The sequence below is a fragment of the Aythya marila genome (assembly GCF_965140915.1).
Source record: "Aythya marila genome assembly, chromosome: Z".
Taxonomy (NCBI): Eukaryota; Metazoa; Chordata; class Aves; order Anseriformes; family Anatidae; genus Aythya; species Aythya marila.
Genome location: NC_139080.1, coordinates 29,992,812 through 30,020,605, shown reverse-complemented (window position 1 = coordinate 30,020,605; position 27,794 = coordinate 29,992,812). Strand labels below are relative to the sequence as shown.

The window sequence follows — 27,794 nt, the reverse complement described above, 5'->3', positions numbered from 1 at the left end:
GGGTACTCCCATGTGGAACCAGGAGTTGGACTTGATGACCCTTGTGGGCCCCTTCCAACTCAGGACATTCCATGATTCTATGAATTGTAAGTCACTGTGCACTGTTCATTGTTCTTATTACCCTTGTATATAACAGAGGAATTGAATTAAAGAACAACTGGAAGTCATTAGTTTCTCTTAACTAATTATTAAGGAGGAGACAGCGTTTACTCTTCCTCTCTGGAGTGTATGCCAAATGTTATATACACTTTACAGCTGAAGCTAGTTATCTCTAACTTGCACTGGGGACAGAGCTACTGCTACGTTATCCTGTTTGTCTGCAAAAAACCTGCTAGAGAACGCAAGTATTAGGAACAAGAAAAGGTACTTCCATCAGTGGATCTGAAGCTGATGTTTCTGCTGCTGCATTTATGCTTATACTCACTCTGGTTTATACTGCAGTTAAAACTTCCATATCTTACAGAATAATACGGTAAAGGACCAAGAGTCCTTTAAAGGACAAAGAGACCTGTACCACTACTTGAAATGCAAGCTCTCTCCACTGGACCGTTCTAACTACAGTGTGTATTTTTGTATGTAGGTAGAACTGCTACAACAGTAGCAAGTTGGAAAATCAGGCTAGAATTTTGGATTGCAAAGGTTCTATGGAAGGCTCTTCTCTATGGAGTTTGAACTTCCAGATCCTAAAACAGAAAGCTTTAAAAATTTTCCACTTTAACTGTTTGAGTTGGCAATTTCAGAAATCCACTTTAGCTTAGTACCATATGAAGTTCTTTCCAAACACTCGCACACACCTTGCCCTGTATGAACCGTGACAAAGCTTTCTCTTCAAAGTGTAGTCTTTTCCTAACCCTTTTACCTGAAGTTCCATCTGTCCCCTCCATCAAATACTTCTCCACATACTGAAACTTAGCTTAAAAAAAATCCTAAGTTACTCTTATTAATAAAAGGAGAGTCAATCTCTCTGAGATCATAAAACTTGGCACTCATATGTAGACAAGTGTTGCTTTTGTTTTAGAACAAAACCAAACTCTTTTTAATGAAAGCACAATGTAACATTTAAATCCCCTTAGTAGAGGTAGAAAGCCAGTGTTTTAACCTAATCCATTCCAGATCTGAAATACTGATACCAGGTATTGATTTATTGCTATTAGTGATAACCAAATTTGAGAGCTTATAATGTCAACAAGGTAGCATGAATACAGTTGTGATCTCCAATATTCATAGAGTAAGACATGTCCACATCTGTAGTAAGACAATAGCAGATTCTACCAAGAATCTACTGCTTCTTGTAAACATTGTATTTGTGCAGATTTGTTTTCATACTTTGATTTCTAAAGTCATGAAAGGCAAGGTTAGTAGCAGAAAACACATCCAGTTTCACATTCGGCAATATGAGAACCCTGCTCTTCAAGGACAACCAAAAACCTAGCAGCACATTTTCAAACAATATTACAAGTTTTTGTGAATTACCCACCCTTCAAACTCCCCAAACAAAAAACAACAACAACAAAAAAACCTGACACCAAAAATAAAGTGCAGTACCCAGAAAAATAAGTGTCAAGAAAATAGCCATGTTCTTTTCTTTGTTAAAAAAAAGAAAAAAGTACTTGGCCTCAGTCTTAACAATACTATACTGTGTCCATCATTTTGGATTCTTCTTCATCTCTTTGTATCACAGAGTTTAAACTGCAGACATTTGTGTTTATGGAACCTTGTAGACCACCTGTGTTCTGCAACAGATGAAAAATTGACAGCTTAATTCTCCACAATTGTATATACGAGGAGAGAGAGAGAGAGAGAGAGAGAGAGAGAGAGAGAGAGAGATTTTAGCTTAAGGTGGATTCTTCATGTTGTCTATCTTAAGTTTGCAACAGTAAGAAAATAAGCTCTTAAAAAAATTATCACTAGTAATACTGCACTGTGCCAAGATGCTCTTTTAAATTTAGCTGGCATAGCTTGTATTTTGTCTCAGTATTTCTAGCACTTGTCTGTACATTAACTTAGAATACAGCTGTTGAATCTTACTTGAAAGGTACTTTAACCAAATTATTTCAAGTTAAGTAGTTTCAACTGTGACTCCTTCCATAATACCTAATTTTTGAAAATCTCTGAAGTTGCTTCTTCATTCCAGAATGTAGCCTTCACTAGTACAATACCAAAAGATGTAAGCACCCTCAGTTTTGTTTTATCACAAGAGATTTTCTTCACGCTTGACTTAGCCGAAGGATTCCATGAATTGGCATAACCATTTTACACTGAAAGCCCATTTCACTGCTAGTGGTTAACGAGTGTGAATACAATTCTAGCTTCTCATCAGCTTTACGATGCAGTGTTTCTTTTTAAACAAAAGAGTGCAATGGCACTGAACTAGCATATGCTTTTGACCTTACACTGATACTTTCTGAATCGAAGCAAGCAAAATAAAAGACTACATATGCCTTACATATCGATAATACATCCCATTACATCCATACATATTACTGGCAGTTCTAGGAACAGTCCTCTTTGTATTTTAGAAAAGTATAGCTTCTCAGCACAACCAATCCTAATTTAGTTAAATTAATTTTTGGACATCATGAACCTACCTGCGACAAAGATGTCAGCTGTCCAACAAGACTAGGATTGACACTGGGATCCTCTAGTAAGATAGCTTGAAAGCTATGTGATTGTGACCAGATTCTCACTCTTGTCTTGAATGCCTCAAGTTCACTTTTGAATGCCTCAAAATACCCTTCCCCTGTCTGAAAAGAGAAAAATCATTAGTTTCACTTAAAACAGATTTACTTCTGAGTTGTAAGCATTTCATTCAGTGAAAATGTTAGTCAACTTAAAATGCAAATCCAGGTAAAATTTCTTTTCAGGACAAACTGTAGTACTTATATGCAGAAGCAAAATCATTTATTCATCTAAGTATATGCAAAAAGAAATTAATTTTAGCCCTTCCTTTATTACGACTCAGAAGACAGTCCTCTTAGAAGAACAAGTGCTTGCTGTGGCACTATGGCCAAAAGTAAAGCACAAGTTGACTTGCATTTTAACTGAATGGCTGTAAAAGCCGTACTAAGATCCATCAATCCTGAATAACTGCATACACTCTACGGTAAACCACAGATTCAGTCTTACAAAATTTCTCCTGTGTTTTCAGGACTGGAATTACACCAAAATAGTCTGTCTAGAAAGAACTGCTAACAAAGATCTTTCTTGTAAAACTAAGTCAATAAAATATTTATCATCTTACGGTCAAGAAGAATCCTGCACTAGAACATTGGTCCTTTGTACAGCATCAAGGATTTCTACCATCATTATGTAGGTTGACTTACTTTGGCTTTTTGGAAAAAGAGACGAAAACAGCCTCTTGGATCCACATTACAACTTTTGGCAATTCCTAAAATAAACTGCATTACAACTGCCTGGTGTGCTACTTGTTCCATCAGAGCTCTTTTCTGAAAAAAAATAAAGTAAAATTAGAGTTCTAGTTTAAATATGTTTCCTGGAATTGTATTTATAAAATTACATTGAATTTCCTTTTCTTTTAGTTCCTAAAGAGATGAGAACTGATAGTCACAGAAGAAAGGGGACTGATTGTTTGCAGGAATTAAACCCAATGTTACAAGGTGTTACAGATTTGGTTTGTTTTCTCCCTTCCAACTAGGGTAGAAAGAGTGGAAGAAGAAAAGTTAAACAGCTAATGAAGTCAGGCAGCTTTTACATAGTGAAAGTGGGAAACTGCATACTTTCAAACAATTCAAAGGTGTTCATACCTGTTCAGCTTCTAGATGAAAGCACCATAACATGAGATATTTAGATGTTTCTTCACATACAAGATATGGGTGGTCAGACAAAAATCTCTGACTATCATCCCATCTGCTCATCATGCCTGATGAGAAACAGGTTAAGATGTTTGAAATGGATAGATAGATAACTTAATGCAGCAAAGTTTTTTTTTTTTTTGCATTCATTCCCCTGTATGTATACTATCTGCATAATGAAAGCATACAGCTACATTTAAGGGTTTTATTTAGGCGTCTAACTAGCACTGAAAGAACATTACCAGAAGGTACAATCAGATCATGAAGATACTAAAAGCAAATTTAACAATTTCCTATACTTTAATGCATCTCTAGCATTGTTGACAAGTTATTTTTAAACAGTTCTTCCATATACAGTATCAAAGTAGTATAGATGTATCTAATAGTTGCATCATCAAGTAGCTTACAAAATTTATAGAGTATTCAGAGATTCTGACAAATACAAATCCTCTGGAAAAGTCTGCAAATAAGGCACAAAGAAAATGTGTAATCTGCTGAAAATGCAAGTGTCTCTAACACATGATTTTCTAGGTGTTTAGAAAATTTGAATGTAATTACAGAAACAACTTGATTTCAATAGAGTAAAGCCACATTACTATTTGAGAGTTAACTTGAAGATTGAATTTCAATAGCATGAGGCTACTTCATTTGAAGAAATGAGTTCAAAAACCAGAACTCAATACTCAGACCACCTCTGAAAATCATCCTTCATGTATCACTGACAGTGAAGTCATTTACTGGCAACAGGAACCAGATGCACAGTTTTACCCATATATCAGCATAAAAATGTAACTTGGCTAAAGATAATTCAATAGTAATGACCTAAACTAATCTTAATTCTAGCAAACAAATACCTAAAGAGAAACCACCTATGACTATTTCTTTCAACTGTTTTTAACAGAGATGTTATGCACAAGTTCTTTACCACCTGAAAGGCAGAGCAGGATCCAGAAAAAGGACTTGGGCTGTATGGCTAGTGAAGTCTACACTGCTCTTTGACAGCAGATAGCACAGAACAAAGAGACCTGATAGAGCATTAATGTGCAGTTCTTACAATGCTCTGAAGTATTTTAAATTAAAATAACAACATTGCTTTGAATTTAAGAGGTAAGAAAAAAAATTGATGAGCTCTTGTATTCAGGTTGTTTCTATAACCGCTTCATCTGAATTTAGACAACAAAGTCATTTTGCCCAGCTCCTAGCCTGGAAACACAAAAGAAAGCCCATTTTTTTCTTCTGAAATGCGCAGCAGAAGAGACATCTTCTGGACACGTTGTCACTACACTTGGCAGTTCAAGTATTTAAGAGAATATATGAATATTGTTACTATTTGCATACTCTTGACAGCATTGTGCCTCGCTTGGTATTTGCAAGGTTTTCTAAGACCCTTTCAGAAGCCTAAACGAGAAACCCCTCCTCTAAAAAAAGTATATGATCCCTAGATGCCAAATAGCTTAGTAAAACCCAGTTTGCACAATCAGGTGAATTTTGTCAACTCAGTCCTTTTATTGATTGCTCTGGAATTCCAAATACAGCCATACTACATCATTGTCTGAAAACAGCCTGCAACTAAGAATGGGAAGTACTTAACAGAACCATTAACATTTCAGATTACTTTTTTAAGATTAACTATGCTTATGAGGTCAACAATTACAATGGAGCTGAAGTGCCACCTAGTGGATAGTTAAATGTAATTTAAAGGAACACAACTCCATGCACACACACTCGTTAGGCATTTGCACATGTATGCCTTTAAATCAATCATTCCTCCTGCAGGTTAATAGCCACCAAAAAAACCACTTATTAGAAGGAGATAGATACGGGCAATCACAAGCATATGTATATACAAAAATTCTATGAATAATACTGTGCTCTCCCACTGAACAGCAAAAAAAAAAAAAAAAAAAAAAGTTGCTAGAACTTAAGTTTTGAGGTCTTAGGCCCATTTGAGTACTTGTTTCAGGTTAAAGTTCCTACTAGTTAACAGGAGCTAAGAAGCTGCTGTAGTTTACGTATTATTTCACTTTGAAATTATTATTTGTTGTCATAAGATAAAGCTAGACAGCCTTTTAGGTATTTCGTTCGTTAGCTTTTGTTCTGTACAAGAATAAGGAGAAAACCTACATAAATACTGTAGAAATATGAACTGCAAAATGTTGGAGAAAGCATACTCACCAAAGTGTCTAATCTTTTGTTCGTGTTTTTGCATAAATGATTCAGACACGTCTTCATCTTCTGTTTCTTTTCTTTTTTGATTAATAAAACTCTGAGGAATAAAAAAAAAATAAATATATTACTATCACAGAAATCTCCAAACATACCTTTTTGTGATATATATAGGAATATTACATTTCAATATGTTACCATCCAAAGGCCAATATTCTAATTTTAGAGTCATGTCATATGCTTCAGAAGGCTTTCTTTTTTTAAAATATATTGTCTAAGAATAGAATTGGAAAAGTTTCATTATAGAAACATAGAATGGATGGGTTGGAAGAGACCTTAAAGATCATCTCATTCCAAACCCCTGCCCTGGTCAGGGACACCTCCAACCTGACCAGGTTGCCCAAAGCCTCATCCAACCTGGCCTTGAACACTTCCAGGGATGGGGCATCCACAGCTTCTCTGGGTAACCTGTTCCAATGCCTCACCACACCCTAAGAAAAGAATTTCTTCCTTATATCTAATCTAAATCTATCCTTTTTTAGTTTAAAGCCATTACCCTTGGCCTATCACTAAACTCCCTGACAAACATCCCTTTCCAGTTTTCCTGCAGGCCCCCATTAGGTACTGAAAGACTACTGTCTTCACAGGAGAGGTGCTCCAGCCCTTTGATCATCTCCTTGGCCCTCCTCTGGACTTATTCTAATAGGTCCATGTCCTTTTTGTGCTGGGGGCCCCAGAGCTGAACGCAGCACTCCAGGTGGGGTCTCAGGAGAGCAGAGCAGAGGGGGAGAACCACCTCCCTCAGGCTGCTGGCCATGCTGCTTTTGATGCAGCCCAGCATATGGTTGGCTTTCCGGGCTGCAAGTACATATGGCTGGCGCATGTTGAGCTTCTCATCAACCAGCATCCCCAGGTCCTGCTTCTCAGGGCTGCTCTCTGAGGTTAGAGTGGTTAGAGTTACCCCAGCCCAGGTGCAGGACCTTGCACTTCGCCTTGCTGAACCTCACAAAGTTTGCACAGGCCCACCTCCCAGGCCTGTCTAGGTCCCTCTGGATGCCATCCCTTCCCTCCAGTGTGTCAGCCACACCACTCAGCTTGGTGTCATCGGCAAACTTGCTGAGGGTGCACTTGATCCCACTGTCCATGCCACCACCAAAGATGTTAAACATCTTTGTGCCAGTCCCAGTACTGACCCCTGAGGAACACCACTTGTTACTGATCTCCACTTGGACATTGAACCATTGACTGCAATTCTGCGTGCAATCATCCAGCCAATTCTTCACAAAGTTGTCCATCCATCAAATCCATGTCTCTCCAATTAAGAGACAAGGATACCATAGCCTACCGAGCAAATAATTCTGAGAAACTTCTGTCCTCAGGTAGGAACATACTGATCTGTGTACAACAAATATCAAGGAACTTGCAGCCCTGATACAGCTAAATCAGTGAAATTATGAGATTGGTAAGCTGTTTAAATCGAATTGTTTAAACAAATTTTACTTAAGAAGAATTTGTGCTAAATAACCTGTATTACAGTAGTCATTATTAGCTGCACACTGTATCACACTTGATAATTTGACACACCAGAAGAGCAGACTCCTAACATGAAGAAGCTCTTGTTCAGGCCCAGTTTGACAATGTGTACTACATGAACACTGCAAGTTCTGATCCCCAGTTCTTATAGAAAAAAACATCAGCTATATCTGTAGTATGAGGGCAGCTTGCTCCCTTTCACAGGGCAAAATAAAAACAAAAATCATTTAACAGAGACCTTGATTTTTCACTGTACCAGCCACAGAAGACACTCAAGACTAGTAACAAGTGGAATGAGAAATGAGGCTAATGCATGTGTTCATGCACACTGATATGGGTCATACCTTATTAAATACCTCCTTACTAACAGGATCTGTGTTCCACGGATTCTGCCCTTCCCTCTGGTTTAGTGCTTCTTCTTTTCTCCTCCACTCTTCTTCTCTCCATCTCATCTCTGCAGCTTCAGTCTTTGCTCGAGCACATTCTTGATCAAAGGATTCTGAATTATGCAGTGCTAAACTACCAAGTTTTTGCTGGGCTTCTGCAAGATTCCACGTGCATTCTACAGAGTGCTTCACAAACTCTTTTTCTTTTTGGCAGACTAATTCAATCCCCTGGTTGTAGGTCTGTGAGAAAAAACAGATGTGCTATTTATGGAGGGAAAATTGACATTTTAAAAATTATATCGGCACAGAGAAGCTTAAATCCCAGACACAATGCTGATCTTGAAGACAGCTTAGAAGCAGCATTAAATTCACAGGAACGATTAAACATGGTTTTGTACAGGTGGCTGGCTTTTAGAAGAGATTTCTAACTCAAGCTGTATTAACTTTCTAAGCGTTTCTTCCCTTGAACCAACAGTAAAAGTGGTATTTAAATTACAAAGTGGCTGAGACCCAGTATAAGCACACAGTCTTTTTGGTCGAATCTACTGAGGAGGTCACTGCTCATAGCTGGGAGAAAAGAGTGACCTCTTAAGCAACAGTGCTTGTGTTGCATCTAGGTGTATGTAGTCACAGAAGAAAGGGGACTGATTGTTTGCAAACCGTCCTCCCAAGCCTTTCCTCAGCCATCCATGCCTTCCCACCTGCATCCATGGGGATTCATTTCTCAGCCTCCCAATGCCGCCGTATGAAGCTCGTGGTGCCGATAACCTCAGGCAGAAGGGCACAGAGGACACCACCACTCACGAAAGCTTGCGCGAAGGCAACTTCCACACAGATACCTCAAAGTTCTCACGCCAACTTTGCTTGGGGCTCGCAGCACTTCTCCCCCTTACCCTCCCCGCACCCCCCCTTTCACCAAACAAGCCGCAGATTTCCCTGGACGCTGGAAATCCCGATAGCAGCCGCTTCTCGGAAGGGCAGCCGCGATTCCCAGCAGCGGTATTTATACAAAGCTGCCTCGCCCCGGCCGCAGGCACCGCGTAGCCGCCGGAACGACTCCGGCCCAGCTCTTCCACACGCGCTGCCCTCCCTCACGGCGGCGGCCCCGCGCCTCCCCCCCGCCCCCGCCTCGGCCCCTCCTGACGGGCTCCGGGCGGCTCCGCGGGGGCCGGCGCCGAGCTGCGGGGGTGCCGGGGCCCTACCTGCGCCTCCAGCAGGCGCTGCCGGGCGGCGGGAGGCACGGCCCGCTCCTCGTCGTCCTCCGCCGGGGGGCCTCTGCCGCCGCCGTCCCGGGAGCGCGGCAGCCACAGCGCCATGCCCGCCGCCGGGACCCGCCGGGAGCCGCCCGCGGCGCTTCCACAGCGCGCCGGAAGCAGGGCCGCGCGCCACTTCCGGCAATACCGGCGGGCCGCCGCGCGCCCGCCGCTCCGCCACCGCCCCCCCCCCGGACGCGCCGGGCGGGGCCTGCGCGGGGCGGGGCGCGGCCGGGAGGGGGCGGGGCCTGCTCCGGGGGAGGGGGGGGCGCGGTCACCGTGGCAACGCGCGCGGGGCCGGGGCCCCGCCCAACCGCCGCGGCCGTGAGGGGAGGGGGCGGCCGGGGGGCGGGGACGGGTGTGCAAGGAAATCCCTGAATTAAATCAAAAGCTGCAGCTCAACGGAAGGCTGAAGTTAAAGGGAGACCTCGTGTTAAATCGACGCCTTAAATTAAATTAAAACCTTAAATTAAAACCTTAAATTAGAACCTTAAATAAGCTTTCTCTCGCCGCGTTGTGTTTACGGAATGAAAGGGATTGCTGCTCTGGTGCGAACGAGGAGTGTGTCCCTCGTAATGAATCTTTTCATCAGATATAAGATCGAAATAAAAAAAAAATAAAAAAAATAATAAAAATCGCCGTGGCTTAACGCTGTAGGCAGCTAAGTGCCAGACGGTTGTTCCCCGACTCCCCTTCCTCAGCAGGACTGTGGGGGGTGGGAATAGGGAGGAAGAAAACTGGTGGGCTTGATGTAGAAGTGGCTTAATGAAAGGAAAGAAAAGGCCGTGATGAGGAAGCAAAAGGAGCAAAAAAAAAAATAATGTGCTGCTTCCCATCAGCATCGATGTCTGGTCACTTCCAGGGGCCTTGCTCAGTAGCTTGTGGCTGTTGCTTTGGAAGATGAACACCTTCATAATGAACGTCCTGCCCTGTCCCTTCTCTTCCCCCTTCCACCCTCACTTTTATTGCTAAACACAACTTCATATAGCGTGAAATATGCTTTTGGTCAGCTTAGGTCAGCTCTTGCCAACCTCTTGCCCACCCCCAGCATAGCGACCCTTGAGGGGGTTGGAGAGCCAGGCTCAGCGCTGTGCCAGCACTGCTCGGCAAGAGCCAAAACACTGGTGTGAGATCAGGGCTGCCCTGGCTACAGGTCCAGAGCACAGCACTGTATGGGCTGCTGTGGGGAAACTTAACTCCATCCCACCCAGACCCAGGACATCAATAAAATTCATCCATTTATTTCCTTGTGTGTGTTAAACATTTCCGCAGTGTATAAAGCTAAGGTCTACAAAATTGGTCCCTGTTATGTGAACTGATAAAAAAAAAAAAAAGGTCAAAATGCAAAATAAGATATGACAGGGCTTTATCTAGCACCCCTTTGAGTTCATCGGTAATAAAGCCAATTGCCTAGTGAATCCCTTCTGATGTAGGGCTCTGCAGACTTCATCTGATGCGTATGTGCAAGACTGGACTAAGGAGTCACATGTGAATTTTTTTTATTTTATTTTTTTTTGTTCCTGCATTTACATGCCTTGGTGTGTTTCTGCCAGAGAAACATCACATTTATCTCAGTGTGTGCATCTTGGGTCAGCACAAAGAGACAGATGCCTTCCTCCTCTTTTCTCTCTCTTGTTTCATGAGAAGATGTGGTTTGAAAAGGTGACTTTTGCTTGATACATTATTTGGACTAGAATGTTTAATGTCTCAAACTTGTAAAAGCTGCAATTCACACATAATCTTAATTTTCTTTACAACTGATAAGTAATTCTTGTTTTGCATGTGTTTCAGAATGACTGAAATGAAATATTAGGCCCACTTGTAGAAAGGAATAGATTAAATTATTATTATTATTATTATTATTATTATTATTATTATTATTATTATTATTATTATTATTATTATTATTATTATTATTATTATTATTATTATTAAAGATTTTGTGATCTGAAGTTTGATAGCAGGGCCTAGTGAGAGCACAATGAGTCTTCAGTTTCTCTTGGTTTTCCTCTACTCTCATTGGTTATAATTCTGGTGAATGACATCCTGTCTTTGAAAATCGTTTTGGAAAAAAAAAAAAAAAGTTGCGAGACAGAATGTCTGTGTCTTGATAAGCAAAACCATGCTGATGCCATTGTAAAACAGGAATAGATGAATTTGAGAGGAACAGTGTCTTACCTGTTTTTTTTAACCCTCTTTCCTCAGAGGTTGGTATTGACACAAGTAGATAGCTACAAAATTAACATAAGTGAAGGCTACAAAGTTTAATTTTCATGTAGTCCTTTACTACATCTCCAGGTGAGCACAGCTCTGAATGCACAGCTTTTCAGCTCCTGTGCAATAAGTGCCTATAGATGTATTCTGACCATGACGTAATGCAAACAACTTCCATAGAAGAGCAGCTTCTCTTACATTCACCTAGTCATAAGAGGAGGATCGATGTAATTATCATGAGGTAGATGATGTTAGATAAGTTCATAGTTTGTCTTACCTAACAGCAACATGTTTTTGTGTCTGTACCTTACATTAGTAGGAATTAATTGGCATAAAGAACATAGTTTCTTTCTCAGGGAAACATTACTTTTCAAAGCCCTCCCTAAAAGGACTATTATTAGAACAGTGTCTGAAAATACAGATACCATTTGAGGGAGAATATTGGTAAATTCCAAAGAAACAGAAAAGCAGTGAATGTTGAACATCCGACAGTTAGAATATCCAACATGAAATCCTGGCCCAAACAAAATCAGTGGTAAACTTCCTGTTTATTTCAAAGGGATCAGGAATTTCCTTGCAAAGTATAGTAATGATACCTTTAAACAAGTCATAATTTGCTGTAGCAGAATAAATAAGGACTAAATACAGGAAAATGCAGTTGTATTTGTATCTTAAAAATATTGCTTAGATGAAACCTTATTTGATTTTGTTTCTATGAAGTATTTGGACATCCCTTATACAAGGCACAGTAACATACAGGAAAGCTTCCTTATACTTTCTCATTTGTCTATAGTCCCTGTAAGAGATGATCTGTACTTTAAGGGGATCGCAGCTGGGGCTTTTAATTTCTCATTTTTCCTTCTTATGCCATGCTTTGTTCTGACGCATGGTGGAACATTAGGTTAACCTCACAAGTCACCTTTTATTTTTTATTATTTTTTTCCCACATTTGTAATTCCTTATTGTGAAGTGTGTGACAAATCATTAATTTAAAGAGTAGGCATTCCTTATAAAGCCAAAATCTTATTTAATGTCTGTAGGATGACTGGGAAGAGAAAAATGATTAAAACTATGGTCTGTCTATATTGTGTTTCATCATTACAAGTAAATTTAGGCCAGACTTTTTTAGTTATACCTACCAGAAGAAGTGTGTTAATATGAACAGTTTTAAATCCTTATCTTTAATTTGCTTAGCATTGTTTTTGTTCTCGTTGGTCTCACGCTTTTATCTTTCTGGAGCAATGAACTCCTGTAAGCTAAACAGGAGGTCAAGTCAGTAGCCACTCACTATCTCATTGTCATGGAATCACAGAATCACAGAATAGTTTGGGTTGGAAGGCAACCTAACTCTCATTCCAATCCCCCTGCAATGGTCAGGGACACCTTCCACTAGACCAGTTTGCTCAAATCCCCATCCAGCCTGGCCTTAAACACTTCCAGGGACAGGGCATCCACATCTTCTCTGGGCAACCTGTTCCAGTGCCTCACCACACTCTGAGTAAATGATTTCCTCCTAAAATAAAGTCTGAATCTACTCTCTTTTAGTAAAAGCCATTATCCCTCATCCTATCATTATATTCCCTGACAAGAGTCCCTCTCCTACTTTCCTGTATGCCCCCTTTAGGTCCTGGAAGGCTGCTGTAAGGTCTCTCCAGAGCCTTCTCTTCTCCAGGCTGAAGAACCCCATCTCTCTCAACCTGTCTTTGTAGGAGAGGTGCTCTCTGCCTTTGGTCATCTTCATGGCCCTCCTCTTGACTTGTTCATATTGGCCCATGTCCTTGTGCTGAGGGCCCCAGAGCTGAATGCAGGGCTGCAGGTGGGGTCTCACAAGAGCAGAGAAGAGGGGGAGAATCACCTCCCTTGACCTGCTGGCCACGCTTCTTTTGATGCAGCCCAGCCAGCATACAGTTGGCTTTCTGGGCTGAGAGTGCATGTGACGGGCTCACGTTGAATTTCTTATCAACCAACAACCCAAGGCCCTTCTCCTCAGGGCTACTCTTATCCATTCTCTACCCAACCTGTATTTGTGCTTTGGATTGCCCTGGCCCAGGTGCAGGGCCTTGCACTTGGCCACGCTGAACCTCATGAGGTTTGCACAGGCCCACCTCTCAAGCGTGTTCAGCTCCCTCTGGATGCCATCCCTTCCCTCCAGTGTGTCGACCACACAACACAGCTTGGTGTCACTAGGAAACTTGCTGAGGGTGCCCTCAATCCCACTGTCCATGTCACCAACAAAGGTGTTAAACAGTGCCAGTCCCAGTACTGACCCCTGAGGGGCACCACTCATTACTGATTTCCATTTGGACATTGAGCCATTGACCTCAACTCTTTGAGTGTGATGATCCAGCCAATTCCTTACAACCACATGGTCTGTCTGTCAAATTCATTCTCTCCAATTTAAAGACAAGGGTGTTATGCAGGACAGTGTCAAATGCTTTGCACAAGTACAGGCAGATGATGTCAGTTGCTCTTCCTGTCCTGTAATCTCATCAAGTGTCAACCACAGAGGGTTACCTTGTGCTGATATTTCTTTCTTGTGTGTTTCTTTTAATTATTATTAATATTCTTAGTCTTTTAAAAAATAATTCTTATTAATACTTCATATATTCTTATAAATACTTCAGTATTATTGGCCTTCTACTGAACTCACATTCTGTTTTTATAAGACAGGAAAAAAGGCAGACAGAAACTGGGTGATAAATGAATGCTGCTCTTAAGGTCACTGCTTATGGTGAATTCATATACATATATTAAAGTTGTAGGCAGCATTTACTTTCTTAAAAAATGTTTATTCTGTTACAGCAAATTCAAAATAGGCTTTATGTTCCCTATTGTTTTTACATTTTGTATTTATTTTTCTAAATGGTTTGCTTCCAGTGTTCATCTTTCTCTTCTCTGGCTTTTGTCTTTAAGTGTTGTTGATACAATAAAGGGCTATTTGCAATGTCATTACAGGTTCAAAAACATTCATTGATACAAGAAAAAGGAGATGTAAGGAATTAAATGAAAGAATATTTTATTATCTCTATATAAAAAGGTAAGCAAGGTCCAAAAAAAAAAATTTGATCGGTCTTAGTCTAGAGACTGTTCATCTTTTCCAAGGATTACCTCCATGCAGAGTTTGTCAATACCGTGCTCTGATGTAGCTAGTTGCAGCATACATGTATGATGCTCATTTTTTACTTGTGCATAGCAGATTTTCTCTGTGCATGTTACGACAGAAAGTTTGCTCAGTAATAACTCTGAAAAGCATGAGACTGTTTTGAAAAGGCTTAAAAGATTAACACCTGCCTCAGCAAATTCTGTAGAACACTTCTTTATTCTGGATAGTACTTACATGCCTTTCATGACTCAAACTCAAAGGTGTCATGGTATGGCATGACATGACATGACATGACATGACATGACATGGCTCAAGGGTATTTCCCCCTTTTTTTTTTTTGTTTTTTGTTTCTTGGCTCTACAAAAATATACAGCTTAGAGTTTTTGTTTGCCTTTTTGTACAGTGGGGTATATTTTCATCTTTCAACTTTCTAAGGTAAAAATTTATTTGGTAAAATTAAATACATCCCTTACGAGAGGAACCAGTGCCTGCCTGTGTCCTTACTGCTTCAGAAGTCCATCTTTATACGGCAAAACCATTTGTTTTCCTTTAGTAGTACCAAAAGCTCACAAAAGAGTTTTTCCTGGTCATTACCATGCAGGGACCCATTAAAAAGACAGCTGTTACGTGCAATATGCCTAGAAAAGATCAAACTTTGAATGAAAAGTATTACTCTCCTTATTATCTCTCTTTTTCTTTTTCCTTTTTCTTTTTCTTTTTCTTTTTCTTTTTCTTTTTCTTTTTCTTTTTCTTTTTCTTTTTCTTTTTCTTTTTCTTTTTCTTTTTCTTTTTCTTTTTCTTTTTCTTTTTCTTTTTCTTTTTCTTTTTCTTTTTCTTTCTCTTCTTCTTCTTCTTCTTCTTCTTCTTTTTTTTTTTCTTTTTCTTTTTCTTAAATGTTTTTCCTCGTGTCATTGCTTTGTCTAGAAATCATCAAATTGCATTTTTTTTTTAAAGTCTGATTAGAAGTGAGCACATGTCCTTGTCCCTGTAAAGACACAGAACCCATCCAAGTGAAGGCTGTAGCAGAGTTTATAGTGTGATATCAATTGTGGCCAACCTAGCATCTCATTTCAGCATGGCAAAACCCTTGCTGTAGATTCTAAGCAGAGTATCTGACGAAGTACCTTATCACTTTCCTTCTGTGGTGGGGGCTTATGCAGGTACCTTCTGTCTTTGACTGTGCTGTCTATGCAGAGCAGTGGTCATCTTCTCATCCATTCACTCAGAACACAGTTAATGGGTTTCTAAGAGATAAGAAGCAGAGACAAGTGCAGGTACTTCTGCCCTCATGCCCTCAGCCAGCAGGACACTGGTCTCATGCTCTGAGTTTGCACAGCCAAATGACATGATGTTTACTACATGGTTGGATCTCTGGATTTCATTTCAAAAGCAATAATGGTGACTGTCTTTCAATGCTGTTTTATGACAATGTCCTGAACAGACATTGGATGTTGTAATTTCATATTAATATTTTATTTTACTCCTGAAGACAGCTAATTATAGTAATTAGTTGTTTGCTTGGTGGGGTGACTCGTGGTCATAGAAAGCACCGAGAAAACAGCCGGACCAACATTTAGCATGCTGTGTATAGACATGTGCATTACACATTGTTTGCATATATAGTCTGTCACAGCTTTGGACATTCTCTACAGTGTAACTATACAATCTGCCTTCAAGACTTGCAGTCATCTCTATTCCAAACATATTTTGGGGTACTCATGACAGCTGGAAAGTTGACAGCATCAAACTCCAGTGCTGTTCTGCTAAGCCAGATCTTTCAGAAATAATAAAAATGTACATGGTTTCTCACCCTTTTGCCCCCTACAGTTCAGAAGACAGTGTAATCAGAAGCAGTATAGTCAGGGTATTGGAGACAAAGCGAATAAGCCATTTGCTAGAGCAGCAGTTATTCTCTCAGTCAAGCAGACTAAAAACTGTTTTTTTTTTTTTTTTTTTTTTTTTCTGTATCAATACTTGGGCAGGCTGGAGAAGCGGACCCATGTGAACCTAATGAGGTTCAACAAATCCAAGTGCAAGGTGTTGCACCTGGGTCAGGGTAATCCCAGACTTGAGTACAGTCCAGGAGAAAAACTCGCTGAGAGCAGTCCTGCAGAGAAGGACTTGGGGGTTCCGGTGGTAGAAAAGCTCGACATGAGCCAGCAGCATGTGCTTGCAGCCCAGAAGACCAACTGCATCCTGAGCTGCATTAAAAGAGGAGTGGCCACCAGGTTGAGGGTGGGGATTGTCCCCCTCTGCTCTGCCCTTGTGAGGCCCCACTTGGAGTGCTGCATCCAGGTCTGGGGCCCCCAGCAGAAGAAGGATGGTGATCTGTTTGGGTGGGTCCAGAGGAGGACCAGGAGAATGATCTAGGGGCTGTATCACCTCTCCTCTGAAGATAGGCGGAGGGAGTTGGGGTTGTTGAGCCTGGAGAAGAGAAGGCTCTGGGATGAAGTCACTGCAGCTTTTCAGTACTTAAAGGGGCCTTATAAAAATGATGGAGAGCAACTATTTGCTCAATTAGATAGTATCAGGACAAGGAGGAATGGTTTTAAACTAAAAGAGGGGAGATTTAGATTAGATGTTAGGAGGAAAATCTTCACTCGGAGGAAGGTGAAGCACTGGAACAGGTTTCCCAGAGAGGCTGTGGGTGCCCCATCCTTGGAGGTGTTCAAGATGAAGCCCTGAGCAACCTGATCTTGTGGGTGGCTTCCCTGCCTTTGGCAGAGGGGTTGGAACTAGATGATCTTTAAGGTTCCTTCCAACACTAGCCATTCTATGATTCTGTACAAATATAAAACCAAATTGTTTGTGTTTGCTATTTTTTTTTTTATTCTGTTTAAGTAGTTATACTTGGTGTAGCCATCAAAAATGCAAACTGAAAGGTTCTCTGACACAGAAAGGGAAAGTAAACCAAAATGGAACTACTGTATTGAGTAGTCTCAACACTGAATAATTTCAAATGTTACTGAGAGTGTGCCATTCCTGTACCATTCTTCCAAGGTCCACTAATGTTCCTGCTATCACCTATTACAGACAACATCTTATCTAATCATTTTATGCATGACAGGGGCAGCATTCTGTCAGGGACATTCATATTTTACTGAATTTTTATTGCACAGCTGTTTCTTCATGAAAATTCCATGTGAAAAACCCTGACTATTTTTCTCTGTGTGGGTTTGACTCACACAGCAGGGGATCAAGAGTGAAAGCTGACTCTTGCATTTCTTGGTGTGCACAGAGGATTACTGATGAAAATGTCTCATTTCTCAGTAAGTTGCCTGCAAGTGATGTTTATTATTTGTCTAAAGTAGGAAGTAATTCATCTATGTAGTAGAAATTTTGTGAGGACTGGAGTTTGAATATGTCTTCCATCCTCTTGAGCAGATGGAGGTGCTCAACTGCCCTTTTGAATATAGAGCTGCTGCAGAGAATGTACTGGGCATACACTACCTTAATAACTACATCTGTTAGTCACAGACAGTAAGAATAATCTCTTCATATAGGCAGAATAGAAGGCCTAATAGCAAAATTTGATGTTCAGTTATAAATCTCTTTTCCTGGGCATTTGAAAGGACCAGGTGCATATAAGATTTTCAAATTCCTCTGTTCTGACTTCCTCTGAGGATTACAGCTTTCTGTTCATTTTCTTTCTTTCACATACAGGCCTTGATTTTGCACTCTGTCCTGTTTTCACTCATCTTTTGCAGGTCTTTCATTTTCATATCTTTGTAAATCCTCACAGTGCCTGTTCTTGTTAGTTTTTTGAAGCAGGAAGAGCAGCCTAAAAATGGTTTTGTTTACATCTCCCTCACTGCATTATGGATTATGCAAAAGAAGCAATAAAACTGACTTGAATTTTATTAATCTGATTCCACTGCAGCTTAGAATAGCTCTAGGCAGAGAGGAGTGTCATTCCTGTGGACTCATTTTTGCATTGATTCACATTCAAAAAGTTAATGTAATTACCCTACAAACTAGGAATTAAATTATTTCAAATGAAAAACTCTTTGTTTGTTTTTCAAAAGTTGCAAGCGTAGAAAACACAAGAGTTAGGAAGTAACTGTTAGAAATTTCTGCCTCATAAAAAATATATGCATTTAGAACAGAAATCTAGAAATATGTGTTCTGATTAACCACATGTTACATCGTACGATTCTTTAGCCTGGTCGTTAATAACCAGCTGAAGGTAAAGACGGTGAGGACATAATGGTAAAGTAATAGGCGATTTTAAGTACACCCATAGACTAGCCAGTCTGTTGCTGTCCCCAGATCACCTATTCATTTAACAATATGACATCACCTTATTTTCCTTCAGATGGAGAGCTCATTTCTCTGTTTCTTCACCCCTACTGCTCCTGTTTTCTCGTCCTCTTTTCAAAAGGGCAGGGGCAAATATCCTCTTAAGGTACCATACTGTGGTTTCACTGTTATACTTCTAGAAGAAAAAGAAACTGCTAGAAATGCATAATTCAAAGTTGATGGCAAGTGAGCGTGTTTTTTTTTTTTTTTTTTTTTTTTTTTTTTACCCTTAGTTACAGGTCATTAGTGTCTTTTAAAATATTTGTCATGGCATTGGCTTCCCTGAAATGAAAACTAGAATTCCCTTTTCACACCATTTTGGAAAGTGGCCATCAGAAAGACTAGTTTGCAAATAGAACTGCTAATCAAACAATAAACAGTTGTACATCTTTTCTGCAGTTCAAAGTATTCTGGTTACCTTTCTTCACAATCATGGAAGAATTTTCTGGGGAGCAGTGCTAGTGCCTCAAGAATTTGTTTTGATCATTTTGATCTTTCTGGCGTTGTGCACCCTTTTTCTCTTCTTGCAGGTTTTATACCTATTAAGAGAATCTAACACACCTGCTCAGTGCTGGTAAGTTGGGCATGCAGACTAAATTATTACTTTTCATAGCAAAATCACTTTGCAGCTTTATTATTATTATTATTATTATTTATTTATTTATTTATTTTTTTTTTTTTTGCTGTGCCCATTTGGTCAATTTTGATCCTGTAGTTGCAATCATAGAATCATAAAGGTTGGAAAAGATCTCCAAGATCATCTGGTCCAACAGTCCCCCTACCATCAATATTACCCACCGTGATGAACTCTGAAGTGTTCTGAGTTTATGGGGGATGTATATACAGTGAATATCTTTTTAATCCTTTCCCCTTACAGCTATTTTTAAGGGAGTATCACCATAAATAGAGTTCTTCACAAGAACAACAATTACAGAGCTTCCACTTTAATTCAGAAGGAAAAATTATATAAGTATTTATAGTATGGATGCAGACCTGGTTGCAAGTTACTAACATTTTACTGAGTTTACTTAAGTCTCGTGTTAAGACTGACTTTTTATCTAGACACCTTAAACAGTGCTGGAACTAAGACTTAAGGCCATGCTAGGCATACTAGTTTTTGTCACAAAAGCAGCAAATCTGACTGAAACAAAGTCATGCCTTTCTCAGATTGTTATCTGCTGAAGATCTGAAGGATCTGGAGGTTGTGGTTGATAGCAAGCTGAACATGAGCCAGCAGTGTGCCTTGGCAGCCGGGATGGGTAATCCTACCCTTGGGTGCATCAAGCACAGCATCGCTAGCTGGTCGCGGAAAATGATTTTCCTACTCTACTCTGTGCTGGCGCATCCTCACCTCTGGTACTGTGTGCAGTTCTGGGCACCTCAGTACAAAAACGATGTGAAACTGTTTGAGAGGGTCCAGAGGAGGGCTACTAAGATGATGAAGGGACTAGAGGGTGTCCTGGTTTCAGCTAGGACAGAGTTAATTTTCCTCCTAGTAGCTGGTAGGGTGCTATGTTTTGGATTAGGATGAAAAGAGTGTTGATAACATGCTGGTGTTTTAATTCTTGTAGAGCAGTGCTTACACTAAGCCAAGGACTTTTCAGCTTCTTGCTCTGTCTTGCCAGCAGGCAGGCTGGGGGTGCAGCAGAAGCTGAGAGGGGACAGACCCAGGACAGCTGACCCAAACTAGCCAAAGGGGTATTCCATACTATCTGATGTCATGCTAAACAATGTATAGGAGTGGCTAGTGGGGGTGGGGGGCTGGGGATAGGTTGGGCATTGGTCAGCGGGTGGTGAGCAATTGCATTATGCATCACTTTTTTCACAGAATCACAGAATTGAATGGGTTGGAAGGGACCTCGAAAGATCATTGGGTCCAACCCCCTACCAAAGCAGGTTCCTTAGAGCAGGCTGCTCTAGGTGTCCAGACAGGCCTTAAATATCTCCAGAGAAGGAGACTCCACAACCTCCCTGGGCAGCCTGTTCCAGTGCTCTGTCACCCTCACTGTGAAGAAATTCTTTCACATGTTGGTGCGGAACTTCCAGTGCTCTGTCTTGTGACCATTACTCCCTGTCCTGTCCCTGCAAACCACTGAAAAGAGGTTGCCCAAATCCCTCTGTCCCCCACACCTCAGGTATTTATACACATTGATGAGATCCCCTCTCAGTCTTCTTTTCTCCAGGCTGAACAGACCCAGGTCTCTCAGCCTTTTCTCATAAGGAAGATGCTCCAGGTCCTGTATCATCTTGGCTGCCTCATGGTGAACCTGTCATCCACCGGGACCCCCAGGTCCTTCTCCTCAGAGCTCCTCTCCATCAGGTCATCCCCCAGCCGGTACTCATACATGTGGTTGTTCCTTCCCAGGTGCAGGACTCTACACTTTCTCTTATTAAACCTCATTTGGTTTCTTCCTACCCATCTCTCCAGCTGGTCCAGGTCTCACTGAATGGCAGCACAGCCTTCTGGTGTGTCAGCCACTCCTCCCAGCTTTGTGTCATTGGAGTACTTGCTGAGGGCAGACACTATTCCCTCATCAAGGTCATCGATGAAGATGTTAAACAAGACTGGACCCAGCACCGACCCCTGGGGAACACCGCTAGTCACAGATCTCCAGTCGGACTCTGTGCCGCCGATCACCACCCTCTGAGCTCAGCCAGTCAGCCAGTTCTCAATTCACCTTACTGTCCACTCCTCTATTCCACACTTTCTCAGCTTTGCTATCACAAGATTCCATCATAGAAGGCAACGAGGTTGGTCGAGCATGACTTCCCCTTGGTGAATCCATGCTCACTACTCATAACCTTCTTCTCTTCCAGTTGCTTGGAGATGGCATCCAGAACAAGCTGTTCCAACAGAATGTGTTTCGTACACATTATTAGTAGTAGCACTATTATCATTATTGTTATTTATTTATTTATTTATTCTGTCTTAATAAACAGTCTCTATCTCAACCCATAGGCTTCATTTTCCTGTTTCTCTCCTCCATCCCAGAGGGGAAAGGGGAAGGGTGAGCTGTGTGGTGCTTAGCTGCTGTCCGGGTTAAACCACAACAGAGGGGAAGATGCATGAGGAGTGGCTGAGGTCACTTGGCCTGTTCAGCCTGGAAAAGAAGAGGCTGAGGGGAGACCTCAGTGCGGTCTACAGCTTCCTCATGAGGGGGAGTGGAGGGGCAGGTGGTGATCCCTTCTCTCTAGTGACCAGCAATAGGACCCAAGGGAATGGTGTCAAGCTGTGATAGGGGGAGGTTTAGGGTAGACATCTGGAAGAGGTTCTTCACTGAGAGGGTTGTCATGCACTGGAACAGGTTCCCCAGGGAAATAGTCATTATACCAAGCCTGCTGGAATTTAAGAAGTTAGGACTGTGCATTTAGTCACATGGTCTGAATTTTTGGGTAAAACTGTGTGGTTCTAGGAGTTGGACTCAATGATCCTTGTGGGTCCCTTCCACGTCAGGATATTCTATGATTCCATGGTGATATTGGAGAACCTAAAATTGGACCAAGCCCTCCAGATGTGGTCTCCAAAGTGCTGAATGAAATTGAAGGATTACTTTCTTTAACGTCCTAGCAGCAGTCTAACAGCCTAGGATGTGGCTGGGCGTCTTCGCTGAAAGGCCATTCTGGTGGCTCAGGTTCAGCCTGCTCACCAAACTCCCCAGATCTTCTGCAAAGCTGCTTTCTAACAAGACATCACTCAGTCACTACTGACTGTTGTATGGGGTTAGAACACCCCACGTGCATGAGCTTCCATTTACCTTTGGTGCACTCCACAAGACTCCTGACGGACCATTTGTGCAGCCATTTGAGGTCTCTCTGCCCTCTGGCATATCAAATACCACTCCCAGCATGGTACTGTCCGGGAACTTGCATGGGTGCACTTTGCTGTGTTTTTTATGACATTTAGAAACTGTAACTGTTGTTTGCTGTATACTGATCATAGAACAAAATCACAGAATAGTTTGGATTGGAAGGCAACTTAAAGATCGTCTCATTCCAACATCTCTGCCCTGGGCAGGGACAGCTTCCACTTGTCCAGGTTACTCAAATCCCCATCCAGTTTAGCCTTAAACACTTTCAGGGATGAGGCATCCACAGCTTCTCTGGGCAGCCTGTTCCAGTGCCTCACCACACTCTGAGTAAATGATTTCCTCCTAAAATAAAGTCTGAATCTACTCTCTTTTAGTTAAAAGCCATTATCCCTTGTCCTATCACTACATTCCCTGACAAAGATAATGTATTCCCCCTCCTGCTTTCCTGTATGCCTCCTTTAGGTCCTGGAAGGCTGCTGTAAGGTCTCTCCAGAGCCTTCTCTTCTCCAGGCTGAAGAACCCCATCTCTCTCAACCTGTCTTTGTAGGAGAGGTGCTCTCTGCCTTTGGTCATCTTCATGGCCCTCCTCTTGACTTGTTCATATTGGCCCATGTCCTTGTGCTGAGGGCCCCAGAGCTGAATGCAGGGCTGCAGGTGGGGTCTCACAAGAGCAGAGAAGAGGGGGAGAATCACCTCCCTTGACCTGCTGGCCACGCTTCTTTTGATGCAGCCCAGCCAGCATACAGTTGGCTTTCTGGGCTGAGAGTGCATGTGACGGGCTCATGTTGAATTTCTCATCAACCAACAACCCAAGGCCCTTCTCCTCAGAGCTGCTCTCAATCCATTCTCCAACCAGATTGTATTTGTGCTTACGGGTGCCATGCAATTCTTTGAGTGAGACCATCCAGCCAGTTCCCTACTCACTGAGTGGCCCACAAATTAAATTATTTCTCTCTAATTTAGAGACAAGGATATCATGGGGGACAGTGTCAAATGGTTTGCACCAGTCCAGGTAGATGATGTCCGTTGCTCTTTTCCTAGCCACCAATGCTGTAACCCCATCAGAGAAGGCCACCAGATTTCTCGGGCACGATATGCCCTTCGTGAAGCCATGTTGGCTGTTACCAATCACCTCCTTCATTTCCATGTGCATCATCATATTTTCCAGGAGTATCTGCTCCACAATCTTTCCAGGTACAGAGAGGTATAGACTGACTGGCTTGTAGTTCCCTGGGCGTTCATTTTAATAATGAGGATTATGTTTCCCCTCTTCCAGTCAGTGGGAACATCACCAGACTGCCACAACTTCTCATACGTAATGGACAGTAGTTTAGCAACTACATCCACCAGTTCCCACAGTTCCCTCAGGACCCTTGGATGCATCTCATCAGGTGCCATGGACTTGTACACCTTTATGTTCCTTAGATGGTCTTGAGCCCGATCTTCTCCTACAGTGGGCAGTTCTCCCTGCCTTTGCCTTCTGTAACTTGGGCAATGTGGCTAGCGTATTTGACAGTGAAGACTGAGGCTAAGAAGCCGTTGAGTACCTCAGCCTTCTTCATAACCCAGCTAACCTGGTTGTCTGTTTCTTTCCTCAGAGGGCCAACATATTCCCTAGTCTTCCTTTTATCACTGACATTGTCTAGAAGCGTTTCTTGTTGCCCTTGGTGTCCCTGGCAAGATTTAATTCTATCAGTGATTTAACTTTCCTAACTTACTCCCTGGCTATTCAGACAATTTCTCTGTGTTCTTCCTGGGTTACTCATCCTTGCTTCTACCCTCTGTAGGTTTCCCACCTGTGTTTGAGTTTGGCCATGAGCTTCTTCTGGAATTTAGGAAAGTGATGTCTGGATTAGACTGGGCTGTCTTCAGCATCAGCAGTTTACTTTTCATTCCAATTTTACTCACACTAAGAACAGTTTTCCATTAACCCATAATTTTCAAGAGTAAATCCAGAGGAGTATCAAAAATTGTGTCTTTTTTTCTTAATTTTTCAGGCTTGGTTTGGTTTTGGTTTTTAAGTGTACAAGTGTGATGCTTTTTTTTTTTTTTTTTTTTTTTTTTTCCTCAAAAAAGATTATGGTCACTCCTGTTATGTGTATGGATTGGATTTTATTTGGGTTCATTTTTTCTAGAAACTCTTCTGCCTTTTCTCAAATGGATTTCTAATCCTCATTAAACCTGTTTTATTGCTATTGCAAAGTCATGCTCTCCTTTGCATGCCTCCTGTTGCAGGACTGCAAGGAAGAGATGATATTGGAGTGGAAGTATTGGAGTGGCATTGTTTATAAGGGACTAATACATTTTTGTTATCCAGAGTCCTGCATATATTTTGGACTTTGCAGTTTTTCTTTGTAGAATAGTTTTCTGTCACTGGCATTCAAAAGCAGTGGTTTGTTTCATGCACATAATAAAAGTTGGTGAGAGGGAAGTTCTTTATCTTCCCCCCAGCTGAATATTAAGGCAATAGCAGAGCAGACAGGAAACCAGGTGAGGGATATAGGTACCAAACACAGGAGCTTGATGCTGTTTGAGATGCCCTAGGTTATCATGCGTGTGCTACTGCTGCTTCCTCAGCAGAATGTGGGTCTACTGAAGGTTTTATCTCTGATCTTACCTGGTTTTAAGTTGGTACTGATTCCTGTGACAGTTAAAGTCTTAGACAGCATATATGTCTGGACAGCACAGAGGCAATGGCAATAGCAATACTTTTGCTTTGAGATACTTGACAGACGTATCCGTCTTGTGTTCTAACAAAGGTGTAGACACTGTAGTTTACACAGGAGTACAGGTGTGGAAGCACTGCTTTTGCCACATGGGACCTTTGTTTGGGAAGGGGCAGCTAGCAGAAAAAGGGAGGATGGGAGAAGAAAGTAGTGTCAAATGAGAGAGAGGAAGCCAAGAAAGAGGGGCTGGGGAAGAGCCTTCAAGAAATAATACATAGAGGAAAAGAGAGGACTAGAGGAAAGACTGAGGGAGGGAAGCATGTGTATGGAGGAAAGAGAGCATTGAATCCAGGGGAAAAGAGAGCAAGTCTTGAGGACAGTGATGAAAGCGGAGCTGGAGACAAAGGAAAGTGTGTGAGAACTCCACTGGCAGTGTGTAACGTAAAGAAAATGGCAGGACGTAATAAGCAGCCTGAAGGAGACAAGGGATAAAAGTATAATCATTTGTGTGTTTCTATTCAGTCGTCTGATAGGGAAGTATATTTTTGAAATATATGCAGGATTTTGCTGTTTTTCAGTTCAGATGAACTCTGACACATCTCCTCTCCCCTTCCTTCCTAAAGAACCTGTATCCGTCTGTTCCAACATTCCAGTCATGAAAGCCATCTCACCATGTAATGCCAGTTAGGTGATAGCTCTGCAGGCGTTCCTTCTTGTTCATCCATGCCCACCTCCTGGCATTTTTGCCCTCTCTGTTGGGATGCATCACTCCTGAGCTTGGAGCAGGTGATCCTTCAACATTAACCAGTTTTCTTCGGACCCTCTTCCCTGCAGGGCTTTATTTAATGGTACTCTAGCAAGCAGATCCCTGAAGAGGGCACTGTCTGTTCTCCTGAAGTCCAGGGTAGTGAATTTGCCATGTGCCCTCTTCATTGCCCTATGGATCTTAGCCTCCACTATTTCATGGTCACTGCAGCCCTTAAGTTTCACATTCCCCACCAGCCCCTCCTTGTTGGTGGAAATGCGATCTGGCACAGCACCTTTCTTCACTGGCTCCTCTATCACTTGGAGAAGAATGTCATCGTCAGTATGTTCCAGGAACCTCCTGGATTGCCTGTGCCCTGCTGTGCTGTCCTTCCAACAGATACCAGGGTGGTTGAAGTCCCCCGTATCAGGGCTTGTGACCATGAGGCTGCTTCTTTGTGTCTATAGAGGGCCTCATCTGCTTGGTCTTCCTGATCAGATGGCTTGTAGCAGACCCCACTATAATGTCCCCTGTCCCTGCCCTCCCTGTAATCCCAACCCATAAGCTCTCTGCCAGCTCCTCATACATCCCCAGGGAGAGTTCTATATTTTCCAGATGCTCATTGACAGAGAGGGCAACACCCCCTCCTCATCTCTCCTGCCTTTCCTTCTAAAGAGCCTGTATCCTTCCATTCCAACACTCCAGCCATGGAAGCCATCTCACCATGTAATGGCAGTTAGGTCACAGCCCTGCAGGCTTGCATACATCTCCAACTCCTCTTGTTTATTCCCCGTGCTATGTGTGTTAGCACAGAGATATTTAAGCTGGGCCCTTGATGAAGCTGACTTACTGGCTGGGGTGGCTGGAATTCCTTTGTGCTGCTTTTCACGTGCTCTCCTGGTGGCCTGTGACCCTTCTCCAGGTTCTGTGCATCTATCGCTGACACAGCCATCAAACTGGGAGGAGTGGGATGGACTGAGGTCACCTGGCAACTCTTGTTTAAGGCCCTCTTCGGAAGCTTGGCAAGCCTATGGCTAAAGATACTCTTCCCCTTCTCTGACAGGTTTACCCCATCAGCTCCCAGCAGTCTAGGTTTCTCAAAGTGAGTCCCGTGGTTTAAGTAGCCGAATCCCTGTCTGTGACACCAGTCCTGTAACCATCTGTTGATTTGCCAGATTTGATTGGGCCTTTCAATCCTCTTCCTTTTGACTGTGACGACTACCTGTGCTCCAGAGTCCTTCACTGTTGCTCCCAGGGCTCTGTAATACCTCGTGATATTCCTCAGACAGCTCCTGGCTGCAACACCGTCGCCCCCGTAAAACAGCAGTAGTGGATAATAGTCATTAGGTTGTATGAGACCTCTTGGTGATATCTCTGATATGAGCCCCTGCAGACTAAGGTAAGCAGCAGACTTCTCTCAAGAGCAGTTCAGGTAGGCAGATGGGTGCCTCTGTACCTCTCAGAAGAGAGTCTCCTACTACTAGCACACGTCACATTTTCTTAGTTGCACTAGTTGTTATGCAGGGTGCGGATCAGGCTGTCTTACTTAGCTCTGCCCCTCCTGCAGTGTGTCTTTCCTTTTAAGTCAGCAGAGGGGTCAAATGATTCTGTAAGGGCACCTCAAGCTTTGGGGGAAAAATCCCTGAGATATGGACCAAGGTTAGGTGGCTGGTCTGTAACTCCCTGTATCATCCTCCTTGCCTTTCTTGAAGATGTGTGTGACGTTTGCGTTTTCCCTGTCAGGGCGCTGCCAGGTTGCTGTAACCTTTGAAGGAAAATGGGAACCACCATGCAAGTGATGTCAGCCA

General features: G+C 42.2%; 1 protein-coding gene across 3 annotated transcripts; it reads right to left on the bottom strand.

Annotated features, from left to right (window-relative positions):
• Positions 1–1,596: 1,596 nt before the first annotated feature.
• Positions 1,597–9,349, bottom strand: CDC37L1 (cell division cycle 37 like 1, HSP90 cochaperone). 3 transcript variants are annotated; one of them, XM_082783769.1, is made up of 7 exons: positions 9,100–9,346; positions 7,856–8,137; positions 5,988–6,078; positions 3,765–3,880; positions 3,324–3,446; positions 2,589–2,744; positions 1,597–1,733 (listed from the first exon to the last, which is right to left on the bottom strand). In XM_082783769.1, exons 1-7 carry the CDS (start codon positions 9,211–9,213, stop codon positions 1,632–1,634), a joined length of 984 nt encoding a protein of 327 aa, XP_082639895.1. In that variant the 5' UTR covers positions 9,214–9,346; the 3' UTR covers positions 1,597–1,631. The 3 variants fall into 3 exon arrangements, with proteins under 3 accessions (XP_082639895.1, XP_082639897.1, XP_082639896.1); XM_082783771.1 differs by lacking the exon at positions 9,100–9,346 and adding an exon at positions 8,599–8,762; XM_082783770.1 differs by having other exon boundaries at positions 1,643–1,764; positions 9,100–9,349.
• Between the last annotated feature and the right edge of the window lie 18,445 nt (positions 9,350–27,794).

Excerpts from the sequence above, each read along its gene's own strand:
- CDC37L1 (XM_082783769.1), bottom strand. The coding sequence starts at position 9,213 with ATGGCGCTGTGGCTGCCGCGCTCCCGGGACGGCGGCGGCAGAGGCCCC. Across the intron at positions 8,138-9,099 it reads AGCGCCTGCTGGAGGCGCAG|ACCTACAACCAGGGGATTGA; the intron begins GTAGGGCCCCGG and ends TTTTTCTCACAG. Across the intron at positions 1,734-2,588 it reads AGCTGACATCTTTGTCGCAG|AACACAGGTGGTCTACAAGG; the intron begins GTAGGTTCATGA and ends CATCTGTTGCAG.